This window comes from Cupressus sempervirens, chromosome 6 (genome assembly GCF_028749045.1).
Source record: "Cupressus sempervirens isolate cs-2001-9-10 chromosome 6, ASM2874904v1, whole genome shotgun sequence".
Taxonomy (NCBI): Eukaryota; Viridiplantae; Streptophyta; class Pinopsida; order Cupressales; family Cupressaceae; genus Cupressus; species Cupressus sempervirens.
In genome coordinates, this window is record NC_143123.1 from 414,089,311 (window position 1) to 414,114,538 (window position 25,228).

The 25,228-nt window shown below is 35.3% G+C and overlaps 1 protein-coding gene across 2 annotated transcripts in view; it reads right to left on the reverse strand.

Annotated features, from left to right (window-relative positions):
• LOC149552823 (exocyst complex component EXO84B-like) overlaps nt 1–25,228 on the reverse strand; it is a 68,250-nt gene that overhangs the window by 15,835 nt on the left and 27,187 nt on the right. For both annotated transcript variants that reach the window (XR_016352974.1, XM_089788356.1), the window contains exons 2-3: nt 14,525–14,622; nt 3,515–4,565 (exon numbers count right to left, since the gene is read on the reverse strand). Coding sequence is in view for 1 of the 2 variants with exons in the window: in XM_089788356.1 (XP_089644482.1) it covers nt 3,515–4,565; nt 14,525–14,622 (1,149 nt within the window). In the remaining variant the exon portion in view is untranslated. The remainder of the gene's footprint in view (nt 1–3,514; nt 4,566–14,524; nt 14,623–25,228) is intronic.

Sequence of the window (25,228 nt, forward strand, 5' to 3'; positions counted from 1 at the left end):
ATGATTAGGGAATCCAATTTGGGACTGTTTGGTTGACCAAGAATTCATTGTGAGAATACAGATTTCTTCCGTTTGGTTGCACATTGTGGAATTGGAATACTAGCCAAAATAACATGCAAAATATTATCATCCAGCAGTAGCATTATCATCATGCAAAAAAATTCAATACTTATTTGGTTTGTTGAAGTCCAAACATTTTTAACAAGTATAAAAAGATTAAGTCATGTTCAAAGTAAACATAATCATAACGGATGAGGACGAGATTGCACTAATGGATACTAAAACTTTTATGACTCTTGCTCTATAAAAAAAATACCATTGATTATAATTCACATAATTACTGATATGAAATATGTATATTGTTCAAGTCTCATTGAATGAATCCGAATCACAAGAATTGATGAAATAAGAGTCAGAAACGTCCTATTAAAATATATATATTTGTAGAGATCCAATAAAAAATTTGATCATCACAACATTCAAACTCACAGGTGCAAAGTCTAAATGTTTATAATAAAATTTTACGAAATCTTACCTGGAAACACTTTTACGCCAGAAAAAAATCAACAGAGTAGATTGTTTTTATCCTGCATACGATTCATTTAATTGAGAAACAATGTATGCGAAAAAGTTATTTCACCAAACTTTTTTGCAGTAACTACTGAGGCGGATCAGGTGGAAAAAGCCTGATAAATTACTCAATAGTGGCAAATATATGAGCAAGTAATAGCGGAAAATTTTCCCCCCATTTAAAAAAATTAAATTTCAAAAATTAGTGCAAAAAAGAGTGTCCCCAAATGGGCATCCGGAAGTCCAACCCAATTAAATTTTACTTTAATTGAAATCCTCATTTTCAAAAAATGGGAATTAAAACAGGAATTCCAAATAACAAGTATTTTGAAGGAATTTGGAATCCTTGTTTTGGGGGTCAAATGGGGACACCGGATTCCACTTTTTCCCAATTCCAATTCCGATTGTGCGGACCCAAACAATGGATTAGAATTTTTTTAGAATTTCGAATGCCAATTCCATTCTAATTCCAGCTACCAAACGAGCCCTAAAAGAAGACCCACTTAGCTACCCAGACTCACTGTCACTTCGATCTTAGCCCTTGTACCTTGAGCTACCTTCAAGTTCTACTATCACTACAGAAACAGTTAGTTAATTAAAGGAAACCATATAAAATCGATACATGTAAATCTTTAATATAAAAATCAATCAATAAAGGCAGTTATTTGGCCCTCAGGGGTAAACTAGGTGGTCAAGCTATAGGAAACATGGGGATAATTAGCCCTTAGGGGTAAACTAAATGGTCAAGCTATAGGAAACATGGATAAAGCCTGCTAGTTCAATTTCCTTTGCTTTACCTCTGAACAGGTGGAGGATAACTAATGCAGATGGAGGTTATAATCATATGTTAGGACTTCACTTTGTGGATTGGACCAAGTATTGATTCTTCCATTAAAAAATAAATAAATAAAAGGGGGTCATTATCATACAACTTAAAGGGCAACATACTAATGGACAGACATCCGTGAATTGTTGAATTGTACCCATTCTCCATCACATGCAACCATTTTGGTCATACAGTTAGTCAAAATGCAATATAAACTGTCAACTCTTAAAAACTTCTTCACAACATTTGTCTGTCCATAAGTTTGTGGAAAATAGCTACTACTTGGAGTCAAACCAGTCCCAACATATTTAAACTGCGTAAAACAACTAATGGTAAATATAAGCTCTTGATTGATGATAATGTTCTTCCGATTGTTCCTACAGCCAATAAATACACAATAAAGAACTCAGTGCCTTCTGATGTTAGGATATCCATAGAAATAAAATGGGAACACTTTGCCCACTAATCAACCACTACAGTAATTGAATTTTTCTTCCCACACAGTAAGCTCAACGAAAAATGTTGTGCTAGTGGATTCCTATTGTTTATTGGGAATAGGCAAGGATTTGCAATAAATGCAGGTTTCTCATATTCTCCTTTTTTATTCCTTTGGCAGATTTTAAATAAAGCCACAAAACTTCTTACCGTCCACTAAGCACCTGACAGTAGGCTTCTGAGTCCCCTTACTATTCTTCCCGTTTTCTGTCCAGGAACTGAATTAAGGGGAAATTAATTATACGATACCTTATGATTTCTCCTTTGCTGGAAAGCTGTTTTTGGGTATGGTTCCTTCCGGCAGTTGACATCCTAACCAGCTCACAATAGGCTTCTGCTTTCTGAATAACTTCTCAGGACTGTTGAGATTCAAAGCCTTCACATACCAACTAATGCAGTCTGTGAATCCATTAGTTTAAACTTCCCTGAATAAAGATATGTAATCTCCAACAAAAACTAGTTTTGCAGAATTTCCTAGAATGGCATGTAACTGTTCCTGCTACTTAATTTTTTAAGAATCTGGGCGCAATCTTTTTGTGTGTAATCACTAAAATTACCATATAAAATTGTCAAAGAATGGTCATTTTCAGGTTGATAATATGCATTATTCTGTTCTTGTTCACCCTCAACAAGGCCAATCTATTTGAAACCAATCAAATGCAGGCCCATCAAGAATGACTTACTCTAGTGATAATACAATTTTTCTAATCCAGCTTACATAAAAAGGCTAGAGGAATCCAGCATTTATCCTGTCAAACAATGCAAAGAAAGTGGATCCGGTGCCAGCTGTTGTGATCCCAAATGGCTTGCTGCTAAAATTGAAGACAGAAACACTAAAACTGATCATGCTATGAACATGTGTTTTTGGAAACTGACATAGGTAAAGATTCGGAAATCTAGAATTTATAGATTGAGAAACCAATTCTAACACTCAAGAGAAACAAATTAATGGAACTGATAGATACAAGATATCAAATCTGCAACTGCTAAAAAACCAGAATAAACTCTTTTTCTAATGGTGGAACAGAAAAGGTAGGGCATTGATCAAAATAGAGGAATATTACATTAGATTGAGAAACATCCCTGAGGAGGTGTGGATTCCCCCTCAAAATGACTCCGTGAAAGTATGGATGCTGTCCTAGCAAAATAAAATCACCAGCCCTGCAATTAAAACCTTCATTCCACCATTCTTACAGCCCGCATGACTTTTAAATTTTGCAATGCGTTTCTCTGTTTAGAGTTACATTTATAGTTCCATTATTTTATGCACATTTTCAGTTTAAGCATGTGCACAAGGTTCACCGATTGGTCCTCAAGCTTATCATTATTGAGCACTGCAACAAAGGTCGATAATTTTCGGACTTGGACTTAATTATCAATATTCTTTACACCCTACTGTAGATCCTTATGTAAGAGAATACGAGTTTCAGTTTATTTGCATGCACATTGCATTTTGAATGTTTAAATACTTCCTGAAAAAGCAATATGATATCATAAGGTCTACTTTATCTAGTACATTTGAACAAGTGCAGTAAATAAATTGTTATGCATAATAAAAAGGTTGTAGCTTGCTGCATGGATAGAACTAGAAAAATTCAAGCTTGAGAGAGATGAGTACAACACCTGAACCATTGAATTGAACCTGTGTGCACTGCTCGAAAGCTTCAACTGGAATGAAATTCCACCAGTTGAAATGTTTGAAGCTCGATTGAATGGCCGGTTAGCAGCAGGTGAATGTGTCAGCACCCAATCATCAGCTGCAGCAAGGGCAGCAGTGTTCTCCTCAATACGTTTTAAGTTGGCATCCAATGCTTGTTCCACACTGGGTCTAAACAGCTTTAGGACAACAGGACAGAGTGCAATGCCCTGAGCTTCCAGCAAAGAGCAATGACCTAAGGCTATCTGAACACATTCTGCAGCAGCTCGAAGCCCTCCAGCAGCTGCTGAAGAAGCAAGTGCATGCCTCTTCACAAGGAGTGCAAATTCCTCAGTTTGTTTGCTAGCCCACATTACAAGCTCTGACGCAAATGCTGATTCCTCTCCAAAAACAACTGAAGAATCACTTGCAGCTTGTGCAATAGCAGAAAAAACAAGTTGTGAAAGGGCTGCAGTATATGCACCACCGTAAGAAGTACTGGATGGTCGTAAACCTTGCATATTATACTGAAGACGTTGGTAATGAGCATTAAGCAATAAAGTATGTGCACGAGGACCATCACCAAGTCTTTTGAGTGCAGATATTGCAGCACGAAGTTCAGCACCACGAGTGGATGGTTGGTGAGCAGCATCGGCAAGCTGCTCAGCAAGCCGACGTCTACAATCAGATATAGAATTTTCCAATAAAGTGAGTGCAATTGGACTCAAACTCCCCTTCTCTTGAGCATCTGCAGCTACGTGCTGACCTTCATCTAGGGCAGCCAAAGCTTCATCCACTCTTCGTTCAGCTAAAAGAACATCCAGAACATCAGGAAGATCCAAGGACCATTTCTCTAATTCTGAAATCTCATAATCTTCGGAGGAAGGAGAGTCCTGAATTGAGGAAATCCCAGAACTATTTGATAATGAATCCATATGAACACCCTCTGCGAGTCCATGGATTAATGCAGCCTGCGTAGAAAGTAAATTTCTAATTGAAAGCAACTCACCCTCCAGATCTGATATCTCTTTCGAAGTGCTGCAATAACCAATTGTTAATTCAAGAAACTATGTAATTTGTAAATAATAGCATTGCATAGTAGAAAATTGCCATTAATAGCTACATGTTTAAAAGTAGAAAACTGATCTTCAGTGAAAGAAACAACAATGTATGATTATTTAAAATTGAACTATGAATATCAAGTCAATGTATTTCTGGAAATGGCCCAACAGCTAAAGAATCAGTGTTCTATACTTGATATAAGAAAACAGAGGGATTATCAAAATTGAAATCCCATTCATCATACTTATATTCCTTAGAGCCTGAACAAAAACAGGTTAATAATTCAATAAATACCAACAATACTTTATTTCTAATTTATCTCAAATTCAAAATAACTTTCAAATACCCACTAGTAGCACAACTGATACCTTTTCTTGTATAAGAGCATATCCCCCGAAACAATCATACATTTGGCAGTTATATATCTAACACATAATGTGTTGCAATCGTCCCTATTTTTTAATTTATAACGTAACAAGACATGACAAGCATTCCATTATATCATCCTTTTTTTCACATCAAAGTGATTAGAAACAATACCCATAATGTATTTATGCAGAGTTCATTGGTCATGTAACCATAAAAACTGTGCGTTTTGGACTTCAAAAAATTATCACATATTAGAAAAATGCCATCCTCTATTTCCACTTGAACAAGCATGCATCAGACACCATTGGGATAGGTATTAGCTTTTTCTAAACATTATTTATCAGGAAAAAGAAAACCTTTTGCAGCTACTGCAACATTTTGAGAGTCATTTTCACAGTTGCATTATTGGGAGACACTTTGCCACTAATACGTGCAAATCAACAACATGCAATCTCTCCCGTCTCATGGCCTACAAATTTCTGTATTACTGATAGCCCCAAAAGGAAGAACATAAAATTTCTCTTCTAGTGCACCTTGCAACTTTGATGCCTTGAAATTTGTATTATTGCTCGCTCAACTAGAGTGTACATCTTGAAAAGCCTTACCGTCTAATCTGCCCTTTAATGATGTTGCAGATAATATCATAATATTAAATACAGTTATTTATTTGTTGATTCCATAAGCCTAAAAGCAGAAGATCATCTTATCCAAGCTCATCTCTATTGCAACTGGTTTGGCTAAAACTTGACATGGTGAAAAAAATACATAAATTTACAAAAAAGTTTTTAAAAAAATAAAATGATAAGTACCAAAAAGCATACAAAATGAATTTAAATCTTGCATGGCTAGGAAGATTGTTGAAAAAAAAAGAGTACCAAGCCAAATCCTGAAAAAAAACATTTTTTTTGGAAAAGATAAGCTTTCGCTAAATAAAAAGTTGATAGCAAAAGGGCAACTAGAGAGAAACTTGCTGGCTGGTTTTGACCCACGAGTTCTCACAAGCCAGAAAGTTAGCCACAGGGATTTTTGAATTATGATTCAAAGCACTCCCTTTGTAATTACAAGCCTCATCAAAAATATTTATCTCCTGGACATGCAAGGATCCAGTTCAAAATGTCTAGCAAGAATCACCACAACAAATCCTGAATTAACAGTTGAAAGTGATGGAAAGTTAAGCTCTTAACACTGTACTAGAACCAGACATAATGCATAGGAACAGTGGGCAATAAACAAAATGGGATTGAAAAATACAGAAATTTCAAAGAATGGATGTATTAAAAAATTGCCATTCTAAACTTTCTAAAAAATAGTTGAAATGATGACAATGCCAAAAAGATCGAAGACCAATTAGAATGCTTTGCTTAGTAAGCAGAAAATGGAATACAGAAGAATGTGGGAGCACTAAAAGTCTAAAAGACACACGGATGAGTTGCTTTCAATCCACTCATTATATATAGTCATCTTAAGCAAAATAACTAAAGAAAAAAGAAATGTCAAAATCATGAGACCTAATCATACACGATCTGGATGGCACCTACACTTCCAACTGAAATTAGAGCCTTGGTCTTTTCCAAAGCTGCATGAAGACATAGTCTAAGGCTGTAAGCAAAAACATTAAATTCAGGAAAAATGAAAAAGACTAGCGAGTAAATCCGTGATACATCTTGAATAAGAATCCCAAAGCAAATTCTAATGTTATTGTACATGAAAATCCCATTCTCTGTGGAATTAGACCAGTAAGAATGATCCCCATCCTCATCAAATTAGAAAAGTCATAAAGGTTAAGAAATATGAAATATCTAGTATTCATTACATCTTTACACCCCTGTAGATTTTAATAGCAGAAGTGAATGATTTAGAAAAATTGTTTCGAACAAGAAACCCTATCAGGTCATCTAAAGAGTCAAGACGAAAGCAGCATATAAATCAGTGTGACGATGATGCACCAAGCTGCCTAGTTTAGTATCATCCTGGACTCATTCTTCCTTGTGCTGTAAATCTTTCCTCAGGGGTAACATTTCCCTGTCCACATAATTGCACCAATCATTTGAATTCTTCGCTAATGTGTCTTGTGCTTTGCCTTGGGTGTCTAGTTCATAAAGAATTTGAATGATTCACTGATTTTAGTGGTTATACAATTAGACAGCCAAAGAGGAAAATAATAAAGAATTAGACTGAATAAAATAAAGTACAGACAATACCAAGAAAAGTTGAGTTTGCCAAGAGAAAATAAAAGTAATGGCACTAAGTCTAAGGTCTATAAATTATAACAAATATGACAGCAGGCCATATTCTTAACTCTCTACATCGGCAAAAAAAAGACACAAAGAAACCACTGTTGATTTCATTGTCTTTATGACTTGCATCTCATCCTTGCACACACATTATTACTTAAGAACCATCTCATCAGCAATCTTATTTTAGGAGCTGTCTTTCAATGGTTACTTCCCTTTTAGCGCTCTTCCTTGCTGCCTAAGGTCACTTTTCTCAGTACACCAATTAGGGTTTAATCACAGCTATAGTCACTCCTCCATAGAGTCATCAGCACCTTCCAACCTTATATGGTTGCACAACCTCCGATATAAACAATTCAGATTGCCAGAACTCATATATCCTACCAGCCATTTTTAAGGGTCCTTAGATTTATCATCAGAGCATATTTCATTTAACAATAAATTGTTTGTATTACTGTTTGCTTTCATCACTGAATCTGTCACGCATGTTTGATTGTGAGCCATTATAATTCTGGATTGAACTTTACAATATAGATTTGTACTTCTGGTTTGCCGTAGGTCAATCTTGTTATCCTTGAAAGGCATGCTGAGTTATCAATGTTCCTTCTCCATTTGTTGAACAACCGTATTATGTCTTTTCCTTTCCTTTCTACCCCATCTTCCTAACATTATGCCTTCGCTAAAGTTTCTCTGATTACATTACCCTTTAAGGTTCAAAATGAAATTATATGTAAAGACCGAAACAGAAAGAAAATCATAATGACAATAAAGTACTAGAACATCTCGTCCTATCATCCTAAACTGTTTCTTCTCTATTGTGTTGATGCGTGTTTTATGGCCACACCAAAAACAGAATAAAATACCAAGGCATTGTATCCTCTCTTGAGCAAAGTCCTGTGTATGCTAACAATGTAAAACATCATACGAGTGATAATATCAGATTTCCACAATCCATTTGTAAATTATGAAGTTCACTTCTGGATTCAATTGTGTGTATTTTTTAGCATCAACATTTCGGATCACACTATGTGATCCATCATCAGGATGAAAGAGTGCAGGATTTGAAATAGCAAAAGTAGTAGACCAAGAATCACTCAAGAGCTATTAAAAAGAAGGGGAGACCACATGCATAACCATGCTAGTGTGATCTCCTAAGTTAGATAAAAGATGTTCAAACTATCAACATTCCATTAACACCATCCATCAATGCATATCAATGTGCAAGCAATAATTGAAAGCTTATGATTTTATATCATTCAACCACACAAAGCATACTTACAATCAACAAGAAGCTAGTGTTTGGTCTAAGTAAATTCACCAAAGATGCATCCAAAATAAATTTCATTCATCTACTTCTACTTCTACTTAACATAAAATGAAATATACTCTAAGTGAGAAAATATAGAAACCATGCAATGCTTTAAATGTCACAAGCAAACACCATGAAAACCAACAACGAAAGAAAAATTAATTTTGGTAGTATTATAGCAACAATTTCAACAAGACCCCCTACTCTACTCTATCTCTAATTTAATATCATCTCTAATCTCTCTCATGCGTTAGTAGTTTCAAATGAGGAAGTCTTAAACCTTTTTGCTTGTTCAATTACAGTGAAGGGCCCAAATTGATTCAAGATCAAGGGCCAAGACAAATGCAACATAACCCTAATTAGGGTTTAATAACATCCACTAACAATTATTAAATGTCGACTCGATTACAAAAGAACACCACCATGTCGGTCAATTAGAAAAATGCATTGCTTTCATAGGTGAATTAGAAAAGAAGTTAGGTAGAAGCTTGCAAGAGAAAACAGCCATCAATGGGCCAATTATAAAATGCCAATGGGCTTACAAACAATCTTCTTTTAGAAGATGGTTTTCTTTAACTTTTCTTCTTTTGGCAAATTCAATGAATTTGGAATATGATGAAGCCCCTCCATTTGGATGCTTGGTGCATTTCGATTGGTTGAAGAAAAGGGTGTCACCTCATAATGCTTATCTAAAGGCTCAATAAATAGCCTTTGCCCTCTTCATGAAAATCCCCTACTCTTGGAAATCTTCTCGTTGCCTTGGCCTGTTTTTGCATTCTTGAACTCTTCTTGATATATAGACCTCGCCCTTAAGTTTGCAAGCATCTTGCTTGTACTTGACCCTCAAACCTTCACCTTCATTAGCTCCCACCACTTCCTATCCTACCAGGCAAACTACCACTTGTAAATAATCATGGAATTCTAAATGATAATTTTAACATATCAAGTTAGCAAGACTTTGAAAATCATCACAAACTTGTTATTTTTTAATTCATCCCTTGAAATGACATGAAATGCATGGATATGAAATCAAAACTGTAATTCACTTCTCTCAAAACCATTCCAATTGATTTCATTTAAATCCCATTTTCCCATTTTAATTTCCAATAACAAAATTTGATTCAATAATGCAAGTCGAAATCTCATCTCTCGTCTTCGGATTTATGTATAACCAATAATAATCAGCATCAATTTTTAAAAATTGTTATTTTTCTTGTTTAAAATCGATGCTAATTATTTAAATTTGATGACTCCTTCAATAATCAATTTGAATTGGCTCCCTTTTGGTTGAAATCAACTGATATTTTGCAAAACGGAGGGCCTTGGAATAATTCATTCAATGCATGGCCCTTTGCAACTTCAAGTTGATTGGAAAATATTGAAGTCGTTGTCATTTATAATTACTTTTCCTATTAATGTCAACCGTCCATTTGTTAAAATTGATGCCAATTGGATAAACTCAATGCCGCAATGGATTAATTAATCCGCATTTAAAATTGATCCATATTTGCAAAATGAGGTAAATTTTATCTCATCTCATTTTGCAAAATGAAAGCAAATTTGGTCTCATCTCAATTTAAAATTGCCTTCATTTTACAAAATAGAGGTAAATTTAATCTCATCTCAATTTAAAATCCATTTTCATTTTACAAAATTGAAGCAAATTTAATCTCATCTCAATTTAACATTGGTCTTCATTTTGCAAAATCGATATCAATTGGGACCTCTCCAACTAAAATGTTTTTCATTCTTGTAAAATCAATGCAAATTGGGTCGTATCTAAATATGAAGTTAATATCCATCCCAATAAGTTCCATTAAAATTGATCTCCCCTTGCCTAATATTATTAATATTTAACCCAAATCTTATTAAATATTTAACCCAAAGCTCAATGCAAGATTTAATTATATTGATTACCTTTTACTAACAAATTCAAATTCAATATCCATTCTCAAATCGATTTATTTTTGTTTCATTGTCCAATTAACCTTATTCACTCTATTGCCACTTGAGGGAGTAGATTCCACCTTTTCATCTGTCAAGCAATTTTTAAACATGACCTTGCTCCCTTTTTTAATGCCAATGAGCTCAACTCAACATTTGACTCTTACCTTCTTGTTCTCAGACTTAGCCAATCTTTTGTCATTTTTCATTTTTGGACATCTTGATTTAAGAGGCTCCTGAAAATTTGAATTGTTGTCAATCTACTCTACCAACTGAAGCTGGCAACAAATAAGGAAAAAGAGGGCAATCCCATTTGCAATGGGGCGATGGTGTGTAAATCTCACAACACCTCTCTTGGGCGTAAGGGCGGAGGATTTTTCCTTTGAAGAAGAATTCCTTGCACATGGAGAATTTTGTCACTTTTCATGCCATTTGAATGCGTGGGTATGTTTTTAGGGTGGAGGATTTTTCCTTTGAAAAAGAATTCCTTGCATGTTAAGAATTTCATCACTTGGGCTCAATTCCTTGGCAATGGAGAATTTTGTCACTTGGGTGCAATTCCTTAGCTATCATGGAATTTTCCATGACTTAACCATTTTTGTCATCTTCGTACCTATTTTGATCCCTCACTTGAAATTTTGGGCATTCTCACGGATGTCATGGAATTTTCGTAACTTGTCATTTTCGCCAACTTCATGTTCTTTGGATCCACACTTAATGAGCACTTAGCCATTTTTTTGCATTACCTTCTTTTGGTCTAGACTTAGTCCTTTCCATGTTACTTTAATGTCGTCAGTTTCTTTGGTCTCATGAAATTTACACATGGTCACATATGGTACCTAGTGCAAGATTTTGTACATTGAGCGCAATTCCATTTTACCTCTGAATTAGCACTCATGGGTGTATTTGAGGTTGAGTAGTGGAATTTCCACTTTGGCCGAAATTCCTTGGTTTTAGTGATTTGCACTCTTGGGTGAATTTTAGCCAAGTGAAGGATTTCATGTGTTGTGTGTCAATTCGTGAATGTGGAAGATTTCATTCTTTGGGCACAAATCCATTCATGTGGTGGATTTTGTTCATGACTTAGTCATTTTTTCAACTTACCTTGCATCTAAAATATAACCTTTAAGTTATATTCCATATGAGTACTATCAACATGTTTGAGAGCAGTTTTAGATCTCTAGGAGTTATAATGGAGATTCTAGCTTTTATAAGATCCCAAAAAAATTCAGACTTGGCCAAATTTCAGTAATTAACACGCTTCATTCAGTGTTCTTTTCCTAAGTTCTTATTTCAAAATTTTAAGTAATCTAAAACTAGAACAAGGATTTCCCAAGAATTTTTAAATCTTTTCCTAGATTAGAATCAAGAACCTTCACAACTTTCCATTCTTTTTTCCACCTTCTGATGCTTCAAACTTAGTTGTTTTCGCTCATTCTTCTAGAGATGGATGCTTTTTTATTATCATGTCAGATCTTGAACTAGATTCCTTTTTAGCTTTTCCTCTTTCAAGTGTTGTTTGAGTACTTTTTCGTTTTCCCTCAGGAGTTGCCTTTTTAAGGAGACGCTTTTTGGGTGCCCCTTTTCAGAAGATACTTTTTCAGACAATAATTTTTTTACCACCTGCCAAACTTGTTCAACTTCCGGTTAATGGTTTTTTTCCTCTTCCTCAACTTTTGCTCATCTAACCTGCCAAAAATGCACTTACTAAAAAAAGTAGTTTGTTTAAATGCAAAATTAGGGCAAACTGGGATATAGTGAAACTAACTAAAAATTTAAAATAGAGTTACCAAAAATAGGCATTGCTAAAAATAATACATACTTCCAAACTCAATAATAGGTCATTTGAGGATGCAGTGAAACTGAAAATAGATATACTCAAAATAGGAAGGGAAAAAAAAGTATTCCAAAACGTTCAAAATTTCACAAGTACTCTTTCTGAAAGATCATCTCTCATTCACATTTGATATAAATTGGTGCAATACAAACTGATCTGCATTAGCAATTGTTATTGATAACTAATCTATGTTAAGATAAAAGGGTGAATAGTCATGTCTCTAATTAGAGACATGCCCATTCACCCATGTACCCTATCATAGATTATTTATATCAAATAAATTCAATCTTGCAAGTATCGAAATCAATAAATATGAAGCAAGATCTGGATAACAATAACAGTTTGGTGATTGAAAGCATTTCATTATCTCTGACATTACAGTACATACATAAGTAAGGTTCTGCCACATATCTCATTGATAGACATTGAAAATAGAATTTGCGACATATCAGTATTCAAAACTATAAGATTTTGAAGAAAAGAAATTCATTCTATCAGTCTGATATAAACTTAGTAACATTCACATCTAGAAGTAACCATTAGAAAAATAACTTAGGAGATAGATTTTATTTAGAAAAGAGTTAAAAAGCCTTGTACAAAGCATGCATGCAACATAAGAATCAATTGCCACAATCACCACCATTAACATTCACATCTAGAAGTAACCATTAGAAAAATAACTTAGGAGATAGATTTTATTTAGAAAAGAGTTAAAAAGCCTTGTACAAAGCATGCATGCAACATAAGAATCAATTGCCACAATCACCACCATTAGATCACCAATACGGTTAATTATGGAGGATAGCACAAGATAAAAAGTCCTCCACGGGACAAGTTGTTTGTACATAGGTCTTACGCTTACAGAAAGAAACTTGAAATACTTTAGCATCAAAGGCTACAATACCATGTCCACTCTTAAAAGCGTTTATTAAATTATTAATGCTTCTACAGTAAGGAATCTTTAGCAAATTTCAAGAGCAGGCTGCTCTTTTCCAATTACCATTCCAGATCTCAAAACCAAATCCAATCTTCATGTGTCTTAGGTAGAGAGAACTTTATCCATGACAGGGATCATTCCAAGTTCCAATTAAAAATGGAACCATTACCATGAGGAATAGATATATGATCTATAGTCAGAGTAAACAAAGAACATGAACAGAATATCCCAAACAGGCAACAGAATCTTCCTCAAATTCCATTAAAAATTTGGTTCTACTGACCATACATAAAATGATAAATGAAATATAAACACATTCACTTTCAAAAGAGAAGATAATCTACAAATTTGTATATTCCTGGCGGATGTGATGGTCAGTCTAAATGTATAGCGAGTAAGAATGAACACTACTAGTGGCACCCTAACTAATCAAGACAGACAGACTCCAAACTTAAAATTTACCGGAAATTCTCCAAAAAGAATGCCATCTTCAGACTTCAGGCCTTTGCAAGTATGATCCATGCAATAGTACCATTTGTCTCAGCTTGCAGCTGAAGGCAACAAGAAATAAACAAATAGAACATTAAGGAAGAAAAGGTCATACTCAATGAGCTGCAAGCCTCACCGGAAAGTTTAGAAATGTCTGCAGTTAATTTTTTAAATGAAAGAGGGCCGTACTTAATGGGCTGTAAGCATCCCCAGAAAGTTTAGAAATAGTTGCAGTTAAAAGATCAAAGCAGAAATATTGCATTTAGGTAGCCAATAGAATAACAGGATAAACATTTAAAACATGCTGCAGGAATATGAAACAAAGAGCCCATAAAAACTTCACATGGACAAGATTATAAATCTAATTTGAAGCTTTCAGGACCTTTCTGTCAGGTGTCTAAATGCTGCGGTCCACTTTATCTGCTAGCAATAAGCATGAACAGATGTAATAATGTAGACAGTGGTCAAAATGAATACAATGTTAATGAAAACATAAAATCAAAAATAATTTACCAGCTACATCAAGGTGTCAGGACACTATATTACAAACAAGAAATTTTAGTGTTTTAAACAAAAATGGCTTGTAATGAAATAAGTTAACTAATTATGGCAAAGAAACCACAGCATAAAAAATGAACATACAGAACAAGCCAACATTTTATCACATGCAAATATATCTTACATAAAACTAGTAAGTGAATTGAGAACTAAAAGATATGTCAATCGTGTCACTTTACAAACTAATTATTAATTCCACGAATAATTTATATGTGACCTCACATTCTACAAACTAACAAATTAGAATGGATGGCTTACCGGATAAATGCAGAATAATTGGCATAGACACTTTTACGCATTTCTTCAGCAGATGCTTTCTTAAGTTCTAAAAGATGTGTACACAATTGCCTGATTTCCTGCATGACATATAAAATAGTTCATCCTTAAATCTGCACCTAAAGGTCATTTCCACATGGTTTGAAGATTTTAAAGTATCAAAAAGTAAAACTTCGGATTATAGATGTTTTAATTGCAAAATATGCATTAGATTTTACCTTTAAAAATATTCTCTATAGTGAAATAAGGAATTGGGGCCGATTAAGTACAAATGAAGAGATAGAAGAATTGGATTAGATGGGAAGAAATGTGATCAACCATTCAATTAAAAAACTTCTACAATAGGTTCAAACCACCAAAGCCAATGTGGAGGAGGCTATCTAAAGCACTGAAGACTATTTTTCTCTCTCTTTTAGGCAAAAGTTTCTTGAATTCCCATAAGTCTAAGAGAACGTGATCAGCTTCTTAATAGACTGTCTCTATTTCCTCAAGGCTTTGATACCAACCCATATCTCAAGAAAATGAAAGACTTGAAGATTATCCAAAGAAGCACTATAAAAATATTGACAGTAGCATCATGTTGTAGCATCTCCTTTCTAATAAAATTTGATATATCTATGGATCAGATTTCAAATAAAAGCTATGATTTCCCAAAAACATGCAGTGAATTGAACTCCCTTCTACAGACATGAACAAAGGATTTTACACCATATATTTGGATATTTCTTTACTGACAAAAATACAACATGAACATACAATTCACTTTCTCAGACTGAAAAACTAAAATTATTCTCCTGAGTAACTATTGCAATTTTTTAAAATTAAAATAATATTGACCCTCAGAAAAGAAGATGGAAGTAAGCAAAGGTGGTGAGGATTACAAAATAAGTCAAAATATCTAATGAAGAAAAATGGAGATAAAAAATGATGAAGCAAAGGCAACTGAGAAAGAAACATCAAGAACATCAAAAACAATTATGGTAGAAGTTCAGAAAAAAATTTAATGGGGAAGGAAGCAATAAGCATTAAGGTACAAGTCTCTTCTGCTTAATAGAGATCAAATTCTAAATAGCACACAATATCAAAGAGTTCATGCCCTTGTGGGAGCAATGCTGAAAAAGCTAAATTAAGGCCGCAATTGAAAGAAAACCTAGGACGCTCCACTGAGGACTGGGACTCACCATCTCAGATATGGGACAGGAAAATAGATGGTTCCAAGGAAGATTGGAAGAAAGAATCTGCATTTCTGCAGCAAAGGGGCAATTGAGACTGAACGACACTTCATCCTAGATTGGACAGCATATAAGGATATTTGTTTTACATTTGGAAACATTTTGAAAGTTAGCAGTCAGAATAAGATCTTTGAGGAACAAGGCTACAGAATATCGCAATTTTTTTAATCAAGATGCACAATAAAAGATCCAACATTGAAAGAAACCTGAAAATGGATTAACTCTAGCTGTATTAATCCCTTAGACTGCCTGGTCTCATGGACATCATTAAAATTTATACATTCATCGTCAAGAAAGAAAATTTTGAAAGTTGAGCAAATGGATTTTAGAGAAAATGGTTTGCAGCAAAATCAAAGCCACAGGAAAGCAAATATCAATTCATTGAAATTAGTCAATTACATGGACTTACAAGGAGAAGCCCAATTGGCTATCTGTGAAATTGCTTGCTCAAGCAAAAAAAATGAAATTGCAACAAAAGAAATCACAATCTGTGAAACTGCTTACACAAGCAAACAAAATTAAATAACAACAAAGGAGAAAGCTTTGCTATTTTTGGAGCTATGTTTAATACCTGAAGCAATCACACAATACCTAGATTAATCCTTCTAAGTTTTCATTCTAATCAACTAATGACTAATATATTTAACAGTTGAGACCAATTAAATTACATAAGCATAGCAACATTTTTAATCCTGTGAAGCTGGAATGGAGTTTCAGCAAACCCAAATCGGATTTCTTAATCTAATGAAAGAAGAAATGAGAAGCAATAGACAATTCAAAGCAGAAAAAGACAAACTCAAGGGATAGTAAAGTTTTTGGAAACAAGACATTGGTAAAGAAGAATTCCAGCAAAGTAGCATCCCCTTTTGAACTGTCAGTGTGAGAATCGCATTGAGTGAGTGGACTGGCAGTGTAGGAATACTAAGGGTTAATAAGATCAAGAAATAAGGAGATTAGTAAGTTTATGTCAATTAAATAAGGCGGAAGTGACAGTTAGCCTGTGATAAAATAAGGATGGATTGGTCAATTGACTGGATCACCTGCAATTGAGGAAGCAAAGAACATACAAGCAGTGTGGCGAAGAAAGGTAAAATAGACTTCTGGAAGTTAAAACAAAATTTAATTTTATTCTCAGGCTTGTCACAACAACTAGTGAACTTGGGAGATGAGAACCATTAAGTGTATTCAGCTAATTCCCTGAAAACAAATGCTCGGGAAGCAGTTTGTGGTACAGAGAGTAACGGTAGGATCATGCAGAGTGCAATCAACCATCATTGCATTCAAACTTGATGCAAAGTGCTGAAGATCATTTAGGCGCTCAGATTTGCAGCAGAGAGACTGTCCAAGGTCATTTAGGCATTAAAATTTGTATGCTAGTTCTAGCAAGTAAGTTGTAACAATTTAGTGGTGTTTGATTCTTAAGTGTATTTGAATTAAGTTCCCAAAGAGAAAAAGTTTTTAGAGTATTTCTTCATGTATGTAGATAATAACAAAGCTAAGATCTGACTAGCTTGTGGGAAGTTAGGAAAAAGTAGATATCAACACTGCATGTCAGTAAATGACAAATAAATCAGATATCAAATTAGGAAATGAAGTAAGCAAAATATGTCACACAAAGAGTGAAAGCCTTTGGATCCAACACATAGGTGCTAGTGAAGGAATCAAATATATCTGGTTGAGGTGTACTTAATGATGAAGACTTATCCATTTATGTTCTGGAGAATAGTAAACCTACACCCCCTCCCAAGCCTTTGGATCCAACACATAGGTGCTAGTGAAGGAGTCAAATATATCTGGTTGAGGTGTACTTAATGATGAAGAGTTGTCCCCCTCCTCTACCATAAGGTTAGGATAGAATATAGAGGTGCCTAGGGCAGAAAGGAAGCCTGACACTTGGAACCGTGCACTAGGAACACTCCACTACTTCCTCTGATAGGGAGAATTAGAACAGAGCTGTGCTCTATATTAACTTGAATCGGTAGGCTGCAGGGAAGAGAGATGGAAGATGGTTATCTCTACATTTTCTTCCCATAGTGCCAACTGTGCACAAAGGCACAAGATATGTTAAGAGGTATTACCAATAATTCTTCTGTCAATAGAGGGAGTTGACTGACTTTCTGTTGACCCAGTTTTGTCTTGCTTGAACGAAAACAAATTTGGGCAGGCATGATTTCTAATGTCCCTTTATTGAATGAGTAGACTAGTAGCTAGGAATTATTAGGATCAATCAAAGCATAAAGTGAGTATGAGATAAGGAAATAAGGTGGATGAGTAATGAGGGTCAACTAAATAAGAATGGATTTGTTAGTTTATTGCCATCAGTTAAGGAATTTCTTAGGAAAAAGGTGTTAGATTTGCTACAAAGTGTCCAAGATCATTTAGGAATTCAGATTTGCATGGTGCCCACGGGTAGTTGAATAATTTGTGTTTATTGAATTAAATTTAAAATATTTCCTGTTGAAACATTTCTATGTCTATATTGTAGTTTTATGCAATTAGTTCAGGTTTTTTCTAGTGTGGAACGAAGCTTAAGAACTGGCCCACCTATGGGAGGCTTCAAAGAAATTAACTATTGGAACTGCATGCAAGTAAATGACAAAAAAAAAATGGATATCAACTTTAGAAGCTAAGGAGGCATCATACAAGGATAAAGATCAAGAAATTTTGGGATTTGAGGTGTATTCCAATGACAAGGAAGAGCCCAAGCCATGCATGGGAGCACATCCCATGAAGGAGGTATGATCAACAGTCCTTCCATCACTTAAGGGAGTTGACTAGCATTTTAGCTCACCCAGTTTTGTCTTGCTTGAGGGCAAGTAAATTTGAGGAGAAAGGATAACAATGTCCCTTTTCAGCATAGGAGTGGCATTAAGTAAGTGATCTTGGCAACTAGGAAAAGTTAGGGTCATTTAAATCTTGAAATAAAGAGGACGAATAAGTGAGTTAATTCAATTAAAAAATAAGATAAATGACTCAATTAAGGTCAATTAAATAAGGATGGACTTGTCAATTGATGGCATTGTCTTGGCAACTAGGAATAGTTAGGGTCATCTAAATCTTGAAATAAAGAGGACGAATAAGTGAGTTAATTCAATTAAGAAATAAGATAAATAAGGATGGACTTGTCAATTGATGGCATTGTTTGAGCAAGGAACTTGTTAGTCAAACTACCACCAATTGAGGATTAGATCGCCTGCAATTAAGGAAGCGTAGAATATATTGGCAAAATAACATATTTCTAAAAACTAAAAACCAAAACCAACTTGTTGTCAAAATAACTAGTGGCATTTGGATACAAAAGTGTCAACCAAATTATATTGGGGAGAAAAAACCTCAAGAAGCAATTAATGGCCCTATATTCTTGGGAATGGAAACCCTTGGGAAGCAAACTCTCATGCATAAAGACAGCTAGAACATACAAAGTAACATTGGTCATCAGGGTGATCAAATTTTCTCAAAATGTCCAAAACAATCTTCCACGAGAATGTATTCCCCCAAAAACATTTGGTGTCTTGTAAGACAGCATTTTTAGACACTAAGATAAAAACATCCAATTTCTTGTGGCACTGCTGAAACAAGGTAGGAGATATGACCCAGATGTCTCCCTTCTAAAACATACATCTTTGGGGCATCCTTCCATAATGAATGAGGGGTTGAGGACTCAGGAAACTCTAGGAAGTTCCCAAGATCCTCATGAAACCCAACCGCATGCCTTGAATTTCATAGAAATTTGCAACCATCCCTCACAAATAGCATTTAAAAAAGGCTTTTTAATTAACCACTAACCGTAATCCTAATGGTCAAATGGACCCAACCCAAACCTTGTACAATCAAAATACCTATTAAAATGCATAACCCTAATCAATCAAATTCTATTTGACTATTAGTCAGCATTCCCCGGGGGCGTGTCCCCACTAGAAAACATTAAGTTTCCGAGACATGAACATCCCTAGGATGAGGATACGCCTGCAAAACATTTCTCTGTCACACCTCCACCTCCACTATGGTTCTCAATCGGTCTAGAGACGTCTCCTGCGTTTTCCACAAAAAAGAGACATTTCACTCAAGGAAGACACTATTGGGAGGTGTTCAAATGTCTCAGAAATGCCAAACATCCCTCAACAGGGAAGGTGACTCATTGTGTTTCCCATGAAAGCAAGATTAAGTATTCCCATTTTTTATTAAAAAAAAATGCAAGCACCCTAACCCTAACTAACCTAAAGCTAATAAAAGAGACATTTAGTCTCATTTGCACTCACACAAAAAAACATTAAGGTTTTGGGAATTATTGTGGTAGGACAAAGATCAAATTAAGAGAAATATTAAGTTTCTCATGTGCTAGTGTGAGTGGTTTATTTCCTTAAGCTCCAACCCTAGTATGAGCATGAGGTGGGTTCTGGACAGCACAGGCATTCTTTGGCACAGTTCCTCAAGTCAGAAGGCTGCATGGGCAATTGGGATTCCTTCTTATTTTAGCAACATGGAACATTTCTTGGCACACAATATATGGTGGGGGCAACATAAGAAAGTGTTTCTTTCATTCAAGTGCACACATTCAGCAAAGCCATTTTCTATTACAACTCGTGGACATTCCTACGATTTCCATTAACACATCATTCAAAGGTAAGCTGGTCTGGAAAGCTTGTGGTGTGTATTCTTCCTCATATGCATTTGGCATAGCTTCTCGACCATATTGGCAGCAGATTCATGTTACTTTATATTGCTGATAATGATATTGAAAGAGTAGGCATATAAGACAACACTGATCATTAATAACTCTTCCATCAAATGTATGCTAGTTTTCAATAAAGAACTGAAGGCACAAAGTCATTTGGTCAGCTTGGAAATTGAATGTTAAGAAGCAAGAAGTGGACTGCAAATGGAACGTCTGAAAATTGATTCAGAAAGCTTGGAATAGGATTAGAGGAAGCTTCCTCATTCTTTCTCCAGAATTGAAGCTAACCATTTGCAAGATTTAATTCTTTGGAAAGAAGATTCATTCAGTGATCAAGATTCAAGAATCAAAATTTAAAAATTATTGCAGCTAGAAGAATATAATTAGAACCTAAAAACTAGAAAACTTGTTGCTTCCTTAAATAATCAGCATCCTTATAACTATTAGTCTATTAGACAATTAGAAACTCAAGAACTTTGAAAGCCAATTGATTGCTGGAAAATTTTCTAAGTTTCTTTTTTTAACATTATTTGTTACAGCATCCTTGTCACCGTCACAATGAGCACTAATAACATGAGTGAGGATGAGAAGGTTGAAATTCATAGTGAAAATAAGTCATCTGATGAACCTAGCACAAAAAGAGTGGGGAATGAGGCAAATGAAACTGAACCAAGTTCTTTTGGGAGTAAAAACTCAGCTGCAATCTGAAATTCTAAAATATGGGCCATGGGCCCCTTTGATTTAAAATCAGCCTTAAGAAAAATTGCATCTAAGGAACCAGCAAGGCCTGCGACAGATGGGGGCACTAGAATGTGGCAGCGCTACATATGTAATCTTGAATGGTTTGGCAATATTACAAGAACTAATACTCATCTCCTTCTTGTTCAAGGCAAAGGTGTAGGAGTATACAAAAAGATACATAAGAACTTGAAGTACAGAGCTGAAATACTAAAATTATGGGGTTTCAATGAAGATGAAGTACCTATATCATGTACTTTACCACATAGGAATAGGGCTGATCAGACTTCTGTGGCTGTTTCTTCTACTTTGCAAGCCTGAAGACCAACAATTCCATCCAGTTCAGAGGCAGCAGAGACAAGGGGAAATGTAAGATGATTGGCCCATCTTCACAACCATTGGCAGACTAGTTTAATGTGCAAGCAAGGGATGAGACAAATGATGCCATTGAAAAATTCTTCTTTGCCAATGGCATTCCATTCCACATGTCCCAATCTCCTTATTGTAAGAAAGTTGTGGTGAAGATAATAAGGGTGGGACCATCATATGTGCCTCCAGGTGAGACTAAATTGAGGACAAGAATCTTCAAACAAAACTATTCTAAGATTAATATTTTGATGGAGAAGGTGAAGAAATCCTGGGTTACAAGTCATTGCAGCATAGCCATGGATCGATGGACAGACACTAGGCATTGTCCACTCATCAATATCATGGTTACATCTACAGCAGACCTTATTTCCTTAGGGCTATTGGTTGTTTAGGGTAGAGCAAGGATGCTCATTTTCAGTCCCAGATCCTCAAAGATGTCGTAGAATAGGTTGGGCCACAAAAAATATGGTGTGACTAAAGACAAATTTGGCCCATGCGCATAGAGCAGCAGGGAAGATGATTGAGGCCACCTATAGACATATTTGGTGGACTCCTTGTTATGTGCATGCCATGAATAATGCACTCGAGGACATTGGAAAAATTGGCTGGATCAAACCAATTGTTAGTGAACGTGCACTCTTTAGGACCTTGTCCAAGAAAGAATTCCTAAAACCTGTAGACTCTATATGCATTACACTTTATTCTCTTGGAGATGATGCTTGAATTGCAAGAGGCATTGTAACTAATGGTCGTGATAGCAAATAGGAACAAGTGTACTGAGTCAAAGACACAACAAGGGTTAAGGGTAAAGGAGGTGGTGAAGAATGATCTATGTTGTCTACATCATTGCTCCAATCTTCACAATTGATAGATTTGGAGATTCTAATTCACCTTCCCTTGTAGAGGTGTATGAGTGCAATATTCTATGTTTGGTCAAATGAAGATTGTTCTGCAAAAGAAGTGTTGGTGTAATCAAATATTACTTAGTACACTTAAATTAAGTTTACTTAGGATTATGTATTTACATATTAGTTTTCATGTAGACACATAGGATTTTGCATTTCATTTTAGCACATGGTGTAGAAGGAATCCACTTAAGGTGAAGTTAGTTGTTATCTCATACCTCTTAATGTGTAAGATCGACCTTTACTACTCATCACATTATCATCCTCTCATTGCACAAGTTGCACATACTTTGTTGTACAATGGATGATTATCCACCACTGGTGTATATGTGTTTACACCTAGTGTGATTGATAGGTTATCTCTTGCATCTCTCCTAATTATCATACATTGCCTATATTAAGGCATGTCTACATCGATTTATCAATGGGCATTCTATTCATGTACTGTTGATCATTATTGAATCAATCACTTGATCATCATTTTGCCTATCTCCCTTGTGTTATCAATTGAGCTTCTAGATATTGGCAATTTATCCTTTTCTTTAGGCAAATTCTTACAAGAAGTGCCCTTCAATGCAATTATACACTAAGCATATTCAATTGATCATTCATCGTAGATGATGGAATCTCAACAATACCTTACACATGGTTGTTTATGTATTAAACTCAAAGTATTACGTGGTTGTCGACACATTGAACCAAAGTGGTATGTGTGAAGGCCTAGCAAAGTTACACAAATAGAAGATCCTGGTGAAACAAAGATTCATTACTCTAATTGACAAAATGTATTTTCCTACATAGGCTTGCCTAATTCATATTGTGATGCAGGAGCATCCTTGGGTCATTAGCAATCTTGCATCACCCAAAAAGATTTACTTTCAGTTTTTCTGCTTATTGTTCGAGTTGGACAATTTCCTATTATTTTAGGTAGCAATCATCCTAGTTGACTTGTTATCCTATGTGATCCTTATGGTGTGTCCTAAACATCATACAGATTCTATGTCTAGCTTCGCAACTCATTCTAATGTTTCTGGATAAAGTTACCATAAGATCAGTCTGGTCATAACTTTGGTTTCCAATTCTAACAGCCAAGGTGGCAGATTCAGCTTGCGATGGAGTCTCACAACATTCGATACTAATTAGTGCATGTGCTATGTTGTTATATATGTGGCCGAACCTCTTGTGTATTTGCACAACATGATGTATCTAAATGAAGGTGTTCTTATGGATTTAGGTCCTGGCCTATTTGTTTGTAATATGTAATATGTTTCATTTATCTTAGAGATTGTTGATCGGATAAGTCAACTTGTGGCTAGCGATCTTATATATAAGTAGGGTAGTAGTCCTTGTTTTAGGTAGCACGAGGTAGTGGTATTAAAAGGAGAGTTGGTAGTCTAGTATTTGATTTACTAAAATAATCAGGCAGGTATGTCTAGAATTTAAGAAGGCTTGTGTCCAAAATTTGTAATCTGCACTTACATGTCAACTTGATGATAATTGAAGCTTTGTTTTACTTATTGGTTGGTGTTGTTATTGCTTTATGTTATTATTTTCGTTGTGGTGTTTCTAGCTGCAAGATTGGGCATCTCCCTTGAAGACTTCTCGGATGCTAACAGCATCAAGTGGTATCAAAGCACAATTGTGATTGTTGATTTGCAAATCCTGACTTTTGAGATTGTGGATTTGTTTACTTGTTGCTTGTGGGGTCATAGAGTTGAGAAATTAACCTACATCAACTGGTAGCTTACGCAAGGTGGTCAAGAATAGGATTTGTTGTTGACTGGCATGACGAAGAGAGCGACAACAATAAGGAGGGATCAGATCGAGTTCCGAAGATTGAGAACCATAGAAATCTTAGTTGTGGGGTGGCAAAAGATAGATCTAACCTACAATTTCAAACAATTGCACAAGGAAGAGTTGGTGAATTAGTTGAGTGGCAAGTTGGTGATTCTAGGACTAAACAGATTGGTTGCTTGAGGCAGATTGTTGGTGTTGGTAGATTGCTTGTTGATGTAAGGCAATCAACAGTTGTGATCAGATCACTGAACCTGAGGTTCCTTAAGTTTGCAAGGATGCCACCTAGAAGGATGAATCCTAGAAGGCTAGAGAAAATTATGGAGGAATTCATAAATGAGATGAGCACTGAGATCTGGAATGCATTGGCTGGGATTAGCAGAAACCCTAAGACTAAAGATGAATTTGAATAAGTTGTAGAAGATCTTGAGGCAAATGGAGTTGAGATTCCTACTGAAGAAGAAAGATTGTTGCGAGTTATGGCACAAATGGGTAAAATTCTTAAAATAGATGTTGCATGTTTTTCTAGTTCATTACATATGGAGGAATTGATAGATTGGGTTAATGAACTAGAGGATTACTTTGACCTAGAAGATATTGGAGATCCACAGAGGGTTAGGTTAGCACAGACTAAATTGAAGGATCATGTTGCCTTATTTTTGAGAGAGTTGCAAAGAGATAAAGAAGATAATGGTGAACCTAAGATCACTAGGTGGAGAATTATGGTTTCTAGACTTGAGGCCAAGTTCATCTCAGAGGATTATGAATATGGAATTATTTAAGAGATTATTGAAGCTAAAGTAGAAAGATTTAACAATTAATGAGTATACCAAAGAATTCTACAAGATGGCAATCAAGTCTAGACAGCAAGAGTCATCCAAAGATAAGGTGGCTAGGTATGTTAATGGTTTGAGACTTGATATTCAAGATGAGTTAAGTATGTTGAGGATTAGTACAATTGAGGATGCTTATC